This window comes from Crassostrea angulata, chromosome 8 (assembly GCF_025612915.1).
Source record: "Crassostrea angulata isolate pt1a10 chromosome 8, ASM2561291v2, whole genome shotgun sequence".
Lineage (NCBI taxonomy): Eukaryota > Metazoa > Mollusca > Bivalvia > Ostreida > Ostreidae > Magallana > Magallana angulata.
In genome coordinates, this window is record NC_069118.1 from 32,581,448 (window position 1) to 32,592,283 (window position 10,836).

Sequence of the window (10,836 nt, forward strand, 5' to 3'; positions counted from 1 at the left end):
AAAAAGAGCCATCCTTTGTCTCTTGATTCAAGAGCTTTGCTCTAGAATGGCAAAAGATGCATGAATTCATTTATTAATAAAATGCTATAATTAAGCTTTATTTTGTCTGAAATGACTTAATATTGAATTGCTTTGAAAAATGAGATGATGATGATATGTGACTGAAACAAAGCATTAAATGACTTTATTAATGCCATAACAGTTACTGTTACAGTACTTTAGTACAATTATCAAATTACATACATATATATATCAAGGTTTGGTTGTAAATTGTGTTCAGAAAAAAACAATTAATCGCATCTATGCATAATTTTAGTTTGTCCTGAAATACTGCAATAACACGAAATTCAAGCCAATTTTCCCCCCATCAAATTCATATCTGGTCAAAAAAAGAAAAGAAAACCTTAAGCCAAGTACGATAATCATCTGTATTAAAACAAAATTAACCAGGAAACATACAATTTTCAAAAAAAAATTCAGGAATTCATTGGATTGTGAACGTCATCTGAAACATTAGAAACAGCTAGGAGGTGCTGGTTTTAATTAGGATGAATTACAGAACTAATTTGTATGAATTAATATGTAAGGCTGTTCAGAGAATTTTTAATTCACCCTTAAGAAGAAAAGGCAAGATCAAACAATGGACAACATATTCAGTTTAATTTCTTTAGATTCAAAATTCTGCATTGAATGACTGTGAATTAAATTATCAACAGGAATTTCATAAATAGTCATATTATGAAAGGCATTCATAAACTGTCAATGTTAAGGTTAACCAAATTTTGTCAAATTCAAAGTTCATTAAAAAAAAAAAAAAAAAAAAACCAGATCAAGGGGAATAAACGTACCGGTATATCACTTTCCTATCCACAGGTTCAAAACAAATCCAATACCGTTTGGGTAACCCAACATGAAATTCAATTCCGAATGCGATAAATGTTTGTGAAAAATTTATTATGCAGATTTTACAATAATATCGATAGGAGTTCATCTGGTCATACAATTTCCAGAAACAATGTGCAGATGATATTAAAAATGGTCACAATTACCCGCCTTAGGGTGAGAACATTCAAAATTATGCATCCGAGATCAGAAGAAAGTTTAACTTACTTTTTATTAGGAAAAATAAAAGTGAGTGAGGGTTGGGGTGTTGGGTTATGTTTGTATTTTTAAATGATCCAAATAAAAACTAAACCCAAAGAATTTAAATACAGGAAATAACATTTATGATTTTACAAAACAACCAGTTCTTTTTTTATAAAGCAAAGATGAAACATGCTGATCTTACACACATTACCCTTTCTTGTTTAAAAAAAGTATAGAAAAGAGAAAACCCATATGTCTCTAAACTTCCAATATGGGGTTTAAAAGGTTTCATGGGCTTGGAAAACAACCCCTCCCCTTTTATGCATTCTCCATAGCCTTATCGGGCAATGGGCAGCTATTAATCTTGGCTTGATATTAAGGTAATTAAAGGCAGTTTACGAACAAAATTTAGAGATTTGACTGTTGAACCTGAAAATCATAAATTAATTAAAGCATTACATACACAACTTTCGTTAAAACCATGCATAGTATGCACAAAAATTTCAATTGAATTCTAGTTCCCTAAAATTAAGACAATCAGCAGCTTGAATATGCAGTGAATTGAATATCCTTGGTTTCTAGAACAAAAAATATATCTTTTTTTGCAAAGTAATAAAGAAAACCCCTGAAGATTTGAAGCCATGAAAAACGAAAAAGATATTGAAAACCATTAGATTGCATAAATGTTTTATGACTATTGACTGAAATATTTAATTTTTCGGAATAATATTAAAATTTGCATGTTCAAAATTTTCATTCATTGGTTAGCAAGCTGAAAGGCAATAATCTTTTCCTTTAATGCTGCAAATTATTTTGTCATGAAAAATTTCCTGAGATCTGCAGTTATATTTTGAGTGAACAAGGACATCAATTGCAAAAACTGGAGAAAACTGTAGTTAATATATATCCAAAACTGAGGTACATGCATAAAGTGAGGACTTACACATGTTATCAAATGACACATTGTTTTAATTAAATAATACAACCCCCCCCCCCCCCCCCTCCCCCCAAGAAAGGCAGAAAACCAAAACATACCTACTGTAACAATACCGTTAAATGGTGAGGAATTGCAAGACCCCATTAATTCACATGCCCTATATCTTCTGCATTATTTGTTTCTTGATGCATATACATGTATAACATTCTAAAGTTATTTTTAATATTAAACTACAGTTTTGTCTCCTTTTAATCTGTACAAATATATCCCTTAAACTACGTCACAAAGGAGTAACTCGTTGCACATTTCAAGCCTTTATCAAAAGTTTCCAAGATCAGCATAGAATCAACATGAGAAAAACGGAGGAACCAAAAAAGAGAGAAAAAAATTTCACCACTAGTCTTAATCGATTCATACATTTTTAATAACTATATATTAACAATCTTAATACATGTAATATCATTAGGATGCTTGTGCTTCATAAATAAAATTGCTTTTTACATGTATGTACATTAGATATATCACTGTCCATATTCCTGTCATTTCTAAACTGTTGCATTCATTATTTCATATTAACATCAGCGGGGACATGGAATAAAATTTATATCACAGACATTTGTTTTTGGGGGGTTGGGGGTTGGGGGGAGCAGATATTAGAGTACCCCATCCCCCTTGAAATGGATACACCAGCATTCATTAAACACTATAGCACTATCGCCTGAAAAGAAACTTAATTCTTTTTATAGGTTGAAGTGAACTGTTATCACATGATCATGTATTATCATTGATGGCAATTCATTATATATACACGTTCTCAAAATTACCACATACATGCATCATTGATGGTAATTCATCATATAGGTAAAATACTTTAAGTACTTAAAATCACCAAACTCTATTTTAAAGAAAATTAAACTTAGTGTTAAATCAATGAGTTTGGACCAAAAAACAAATTTAATTCAGTTTCCTACTAACTAGGCTGTGAAAAAAATAACTCACCCCAAATTGCTTGCAAATCTTACAATTTTCCTTTTTAATTGTTTGGTGTGGATGGGAAGTGGATGATAGAGAGAAATAAATGATAGAGAGAAGAAAAATGAATCATGTACCTGGCTTTTTTGATATGAAATGATAAAAATATTGGCAGGAAAAAAAAATCTGTATGAGAACTTCAATAGATGAAAGCACTCGATCATGAAAGAATCAAAATACCTTAACACTCGCACAATGTAAAATTTTACAAAAGTGTGTATATAAATGTCTTCATGGCTGAAAATGCTGTAGTTTTTAGTAACACATAGAAAACTTCGTACAGTATTACTGACCAGACCAAATATATGTATTAAACACTGTCAATTGTATTAGAAAGTTCACAAGTCAATTCATTTCTTTGAGTACACAATAACTGCTAAAGAATAATTTAACAATAAATACCCCTATTTGTTAAGAACCACCCCACCCCAAAAATTTGGATCATAACGGTAAATAGGTGAATTTAGCCACATTGCATTAATACATGCATTATCTATACCTTTTTCAAAAATGTTAATACCATGCCGAGAAAATACCTAGTTATACAGTTGTGCAACATCTCAGACTAAAAAACAAAAATGTATATCTTCATTGTGTGATTGTCAATACATTTACCTCTGAAGATCTAAATGTCAGATTCTGTAAATATAAGATTTAAAATAGACCTCATAAAAAGTATTATAGATATATTTCATTCTTGAATTTTAGATAAAACTGAAGCATATTGTACATGTACCTCTCTATTGCAAAATACAAAAAAACCCCAACAAAACAACTCTGCTTTCAATTGGCCAAAAACCTCCGAAATTTCCACAGTGACTGAATTTTTAAGTAGAAAAAAACACTTCTGACTTTATAATCTAAATCAAATTTAGCATGGTACAGGTATTAACATTTTCTACAGGAAAACAGGAATGGTGCATGAGAAACTGCAAGAAGCAGGGGATATTATTGTATATATGCGTAGACTCAAGTAAACATCTAACCATGATTCCATTTGTTAAAGACTAATTCTCACTTTCACACATCTTCAGTAAGAAAACGAGAAAAAATCTAAAGTCCAAACAACCCTGAAAATTCGTATACGATTAACCTTTGGTATAACAGTTGTTGTCAGAAGATGTTGCCAATTCTGGATATCTTCACTGTAAAGAGATAAGTCTAGGAGATGAATTGCAGTGAGGGTGACTTGAGTTAATCTCCATTCATGGGACGGGTTAAATGAATGATTGATGCACCAGCCTGTCCAATCAGGCGTTGACACTAACACTGAAAACCTGTAGCCATTGGTCACATGCCACAGAGCAGGGCGGAATATATCGAGACACTTTCCCACCAATGGTTAATGCTACGTCATGTGACTGGGAGAACTGACCACTTGCTGTTGTGACATGTCCTCGTTGCTGGCTATGTACAGGGTGGGCTGCTGCCCCACCCCCGACATCCCCAGGCTGGCAACGTTCAAGGTCAGAGAACCCTGGGGCACGGCAAACTTATTGGAGGGTTTGCCGATGAGGAGGTTGCCAGGTTTGAGGAGATGGGTGGCATAGATCTGGCTGACCTGGGGGTTGGTGCTTGTGGCTATAACGGTGCTGCCAATCACTCCATGGCCAGCAGCTGCCTGGGAATGTACAGGCTTCTTGTGGTGGAGCAAGTTGTGTCGATTGTTGACCAGCTTATCTACAGAACGTGAAATACAGATTCTTAATGTATGTGTAATAAAAAGAATGAGGTTGTCCAATTTTTTTCTCTTGAATTGATAGCCCATTTTTGGCACAACATTTACATGTATAAATCACCTGTGTGTACATGAAGGTCGTTTTTTAAAGATGCTCATTATATGAAAAAATATTTTTCTGGAGAACACATCTATAGCATAAAGTCAAACATATTGGATTTATGATTATCTAATTCATTTTCAACATTATGCATAAGCTGTTGTTCTCCAAGAAATATATCGAAAGACAACAAGGTGCTAATGAACAGAAATCTATTTAGCTTACTTGATTTTGCTTCGAGAAAATACATGCAAAGTACACAAGAATGTAATTAAATACAATGTTTAGAATACTTTTTCAGACAACAAATTACTGTGGAATGATAATTGTTCGTGGGGGACCAACGTTCATGACTTTCTTGGGTAACCATTGCCCACAAATTTACATCCTCACGATTGTATATGCAAGAATATGTTTAATATTTATTTACGAAGTAGAACCTGCTACCAACGAAATTATGTCCCCACAAACCAAGAGAATTTTGGCTACCAACGAACATTGACCCCCCACGAATGAAAAATGATTCCACAGTACGTCATACACTGTTAGTTGCAGGTTATGCTTTTACAAATGAAAGGGTAGACCACTCTGACTGCCCAATATAGAAACTGTTGGTGTGCATCCAAGAAAAATTGAGAAAGGAAGAGATGAAGAAAGAGATGGAGAAAGAAGAGAGAGAGAGAGTGCATCAAATTAGTTACCTGAGGAAGACTGCATCAATCCGTTGTGGAGAGATGTGACAACCTGTGGACTCGCTGCTCCCTGTAAAAGAACAGGGCAAGAAAAATTGATCTCCAATAACAATGATAACATGGGACTAAAATCTTTGATATAATAAAGTAAAAATTAAAACTGAATTTGTAGTAAACCTATGTTTAAAAACTTTACAGTATTTCTAATATCTAATGATAATTTTTTTTTTGGGAAGTGGGGGTGTTGGAGATATTAATAATGGATTATCACCCCCAGAACTCTAACAATCTTCCAAATGAATATAATAAGAAAAAATAAAAAAAATCTGGTCAGTTTCCAACTGTGCTTCTTTCATATATATATAAAGTGCAAACACTTAAACTTACACAAGACGACACACATAGCTACTTACTGCCCTAATGCTGTTATTCTGATGGGACGCTGTTAAAGAGGTAGAACTTCCCACCGACACAATCTGATTGCTGAGGGTCGTTGTCAAGGAAACAGGGGTCAAAACAGCAGTAACCGGCTGCATAGATCCGTCCAGTAACAGGGGAGGCATGCTGATGAGATTGTGCGGCCCCTTCTGGAGCCCCTGTAGAGTCTCCAGGTTCAGAATCTTTGGACTGTTTTTACTGTTTATCACATGCGCTTGTTGCAGCGACTTTTCGTCCAGACTCTGGGTCTGGTGAGCATTAGTTATCATGTACTGTCCGTTCATGAGAGCCGAGTCTAAATTGGTCACCACGAAGCCGAGGTCTTTGTACACATTGTTCTTGGCATTTTTCCCACCGCCGCCAGCTGAGGCAGCCGACAGGTTGGCATTAAAATGTCCGAGTGTAGCGTTGCTGAGATTCACACTGGGAATGGCTATTGCAGTCAGACCGGTCGAGGTGTTGTTTATACTGACGGTAGTAAAAACGGGCGCGGCAGCAGCAGGGAGGGATGAAGGACTAGAATTGGTCAGCGCACCCCCACTGCGCTTGCGCTTCAGTGGCGGCACACCAGCACTGCTTGCTGGGATAGCACTGTTTATTTGAGCCGGGCTCTTGGACCCGGGTAAACTGTCTTTTGATTTGCTGCGATTCAGATTTGATGATGATTTGGACTTTGATTTGGATCCTGACTTGTGACTGGAATTTAATACTGGATTCTGTCTCTGCTGTGTTCGGGGGTCTATGGCAGTGAAGTCGTATGGATCTTTAGAATCTCCTAGCAATTGGGGATCCTTTGGGAGGTTGGATTCCACACACAATTTTCTGTAAAAAAGTTAAATCATTCAGCATTTATATTATTACAAACCAATGGACATTTCTTTCCTACCTTATTTTCTCCATAATTTTGCATTTTATTTTTTCTCTCATTCCTGGTACACAAAAAATCATGTATCCAAGATTAATTTGATTTTGAGAGCCTGCCCTCTCATGTACATGTACATTACTTGGCATGGTGAAAATACTGAAAATTCATTAGATATTACAAGAGTCGTGGTCAGTTTCAGAATTAGTGGACCATTTCATCCCAAAAGTGTCCTAAAATTACATCAATGACCAAAAGAAAAAAAATAACCAAACAAAAAAATAATTCTGCAGAACTTTTCTTTCTAAAAACTTGTAAAATTTTGATAATCTATGATATCTGCTCTCGTATATAACACTGAATGATGCAACAATATTTCCTAAGATTGCAAAACACGAGATCCCTTACTTGGGTGGTGGGGGGTTGAGCTGCTTTTCCAACACATTGAGGAATGCTGCCCTGAGAATGTCTGTTTTACGCCCAAACACGTAACTTCGGCGGCCACCAATTGTGTGCAGACGACCTCCGAATGTACACATCTACAAAGAGTTAATTGTAAAAATACAGTGTACATATACAGCATATAAAACAAACAAGTATAATGCTGACTAACCATATGTGTATTGGCTATGCATACAACATTATTAACATTCCACAAATATTTAAGCATTGAATCATTATATTTGAAAGATATTGTCTCATAACTGCAACAGAGTGTGCATACAAAGTCAGTGATGTGCGTTAGCTTATTATGAAAATTTGTTTGCACCTACCCTTTCAATTATGAGACTACATCTTTTAATAGAAAATACCGGTAATGATTTAATGCTTATATTTACAGTTTTTGAACTTCTTGCCTTGTCTGAAAATGTGACACCATAATTAAACTCCTCATTTAACCTTTGAGTACCCTGTTTGTGTTATATCTGCAGTACCGGTAGCTTTCCACACACTTTCCACAAGCATGAACTTTGATCTTTGCTCATGATATTGCACGTTAACAGCGCTTAACATTTGTGACATCACATTAAAACATCATTTATAGTCTGTCCCAAGTTATTGCTTCCATCAATTTTTGATAATTCTTAATAAAAATACACATACCTGTGAAAGAAATACAATTGAAATCGATGAAAGGGAACATATCCAAGATATTGTCATTGAACAATTATCCCTTTTCACTCCTTAAATTTCATAGGAACGAAAACAATTTTCTTACAGAGATTTATAATGGGAAATGTTAACATCTTTTCTCCATTCGGAAATACTCGGGATACCTCGCGCAATTTTTTAACGTTATCATTCAGGCTTATTAATGGCTGATGCAATGCAAAATCTCCGTAGACTTTCAATTTTGGGATGTGTATTGAAACCTGAAGCGGTAGAGGGGGCGTTTCAAAACAGATAATCTGGACATTTTTCATATTAGTGGATGAACGTAGTTTGAGCACAAAGGTATTTACTATTATTGAAATATATTTACATTTTTCATTGTCTTTGCCTGTGATAACACTACGTATCGATTTTGTACTATATAACCCATAATACAAATGACGCCAAATCGAGGCGTCAGCAGGGTTTGCTTATTAATATTTAAATATATAATCGTACGATGGCTTAAAATTATATAAATATAAGTAATAAGTAATCATTCTTTGAATATTATGAGATGATAATTTCGGTCGGGGTGTGATCAAATCTATCATAAAGCCCTTCGGGCTTTATTGGATTTGATCACGCCCCGACCAAAATTATCACCTCCTTATTCCTTATATCAAGCAAAAAGTGGTGGAAGCAAAAATTCGGGACAGAGTATAACCGTTGGGTACCCTGTCTGTATTATACTGTTATATCTACAATAGCTTTCCACACCAAAAAAGATAAGTGGAAACTGGAAAGTAAATATACCATACTGATAATTCTAAATACTAATTTCTGAAGTTATTAAGACTGTGTACATACAGCAGCTGGGCGTGGCTGGTAGGGTATAAATGAACTGTCCGACTTGTCCCCCTCTTCTTCCTCCCCCTCCCCATCACTCAGACGATCATGACCGTCCAGTGAGGGGCCATTGCCGAGGTCATCTTTAGTGGGGGACAGCAGCGGGGACTGAAGGCTTGTGAGACTTGGTCTAGTAAAAAGTTTGATAAAAGTGATATACTGATAAAACAAAATAATGACATTGAACCTGTTCAATAATGTAGAAATCAATTTCCCCAGCATTAACTTCTTTAAAATTATTGTAACTTTATCGCTTCATTAATACAATTGCAAATCTAAAATTTTGATTTCCAGGTAAATTAATTCTTTTTTTAAAGTAAAATTTCACAAATCCCAAGTTATTGTTAGCACTTTGACTTATCGTTTCATGCACTTAAAAGTGTTTAATACTGTACAGAGTGGAGTAAACCGGTTCACATACCTGTGTGATAGTGAAGTGTTGAGTTTCTGAGGAGGTTTGGCAGTTTTCTTTGGAGAGAGTTGAGGAGGGTGCGATGCCTTATCTCGGTGCTGATCGTTATAGGACTGAAGTGGGGTGGGGCGGAGTAGATGGGCGGCCAGTTGGGAGCTCCCAGGGGGGATAACTGGGGGGTTCTTGCTCTGCTGAGCCTTCTTTTCAGCAGCTGCTTGCAGGGCCGCCTTTTGTTCAGCTTTTTGTTTCAGGAGAATCTCTTTGGCCTCTCTGTGGTCTTTTAGTAGATCATCAAAAGGTTTACGCCTACCTGGGACTTTCCTCCTCAGAGATAGGGCATGGGTCTAAGAAGAAAAAATAAACAAAAAAATTGAATTTTTTTTTCAAATATCTAAAGTCTCGAGTTTGGAAGACAATTCATGTAAAATGTACACTAAATAACCTGATAACAAAGACAGAAAAAAAAGACATAACACCTATCCTTTGCAAAAAGTGTATCCTATTACACGTTTAAATGGTAACAGCAAAACAATACATCAGATCTATGTATCAGCTTGCAACTTCAAGAAAAACTGTTTCACATCAAGCAAAACATTAGGAAAAATTCCTGACATGACCTATGGCATTGAAATTCAAGAGTGTATATAGATAACATATGTCCCTGGTGTCCTATGTTGTCATAGCATTACAAGTATTCCAGTGGAATTCATCTGGCAAATTTTACATGTTAGTCTGAGAGCCATAGGCCAGAATTGGGCACACCATAGGACATGTAAGAGGGAATATATTTGGGGTGGGGGTCCTGAGGCATATATCGTTTTTTTTTTTTTTTTAGAACTTTTAGATCTGTTATCAATGCCAACCAGATATTTTGGAGAGGAAATATAACAAAATAAAATTTGATGTTCTTGATAGCGGAATCTAATATTTCAAAACAGGGAATTTTGACATTTCTTTTGACAAAGGAACAGTACCTTTATCAAGTTGTAAAAAAATAGCCCTGACATTGCTTAATAAAACAACCTACATAGAAGGTAAGATGCTAACATGCAAGCTGACATGTATGGAGCTTAAAGACATTGAAAGGCTAACAACCTTATAGAGCTTAAGTATTCATGTTACAGGCGAGATCAACAGTCATCATCTGTCAGCATCACATTCATCTCTCTATTTCCTTACGAAGTGTTCAAAAGTACACACATAATCTGGGCTTCTAAAATATTATGAGTTTGACAAAGAATAGATTTCTTAATCATCCCTAAGTTTAAGTACTGCTTAGCCTGATGTAGCTTTACAGCAGGGGATCTGAACTGTCTCGCTGATTCTGCTGATCACAGATTCCGGCCATCGATCTCAAGAAATCAATGATCAGCAATGTTCTGGAAGTCCCTGTTTAATCAATGCTGTCACCTTTAAGTAATTAACAGGTTACATACCTTGCAGGTGAGTGACCTTGTACATGCTTTTCCTGTCTCTTCAACAATGACCCCACAATGTTTGTTACAGTCATATTCACGATCTCAAAAAAAAAAAAAAAAAAATTCAGCTGGATGCACGATATTTACAACATAATCAATGTTTAACATTTGTAGATATTT

At 35.4% G+C, this 10,836-nt stretch overlaps 1 protein-coding gene across 1 annotated transcript in view; it reads right to left on the reverse strand.

The window, feature by feature from the left end:
* Positions 1-2,089: 2,089 nt before the first annotated feature.
* The window catches only part of LOC128158748 (ataxin-7-like), an 11,609-nt gene continuing 2,862 nt past the window's right edge, over positions 2,090-10,836 (reverse strand). Inside the window, exons 5-11 of the mRNA XM_052821707.1 lie at positions 10,675-10,757; positions 9,248-9,582; positions 8,788-8,956; positions 7,234-7,364; positions 5,939-6,785; positions 5,535-5,595; positions 2,090-4,735 (exon numbers count right to left, since the gene is read on the reverse strand). Coding sequence (XP_052677667.1) covers positions 4,404-4,735; positions 5,535-5,595; positions 5,939-6,785; positions 7,234-7,364; positions 8,788-8,956; positions 9,248-9,582; positions 10,675-10,757 — 1,958 coding nt within the window. The 3' untranslated portion in view covers positions 2,090-4,403. The remainder of the gene's footprint in view (positions 4,736-5,534; positions 5,596-5,938; positions 6,786-7,233; positions 7,365-8,787; positions 8,957-9,247; positions 9,583-10,674; positions 10,758-10,836) is intronic.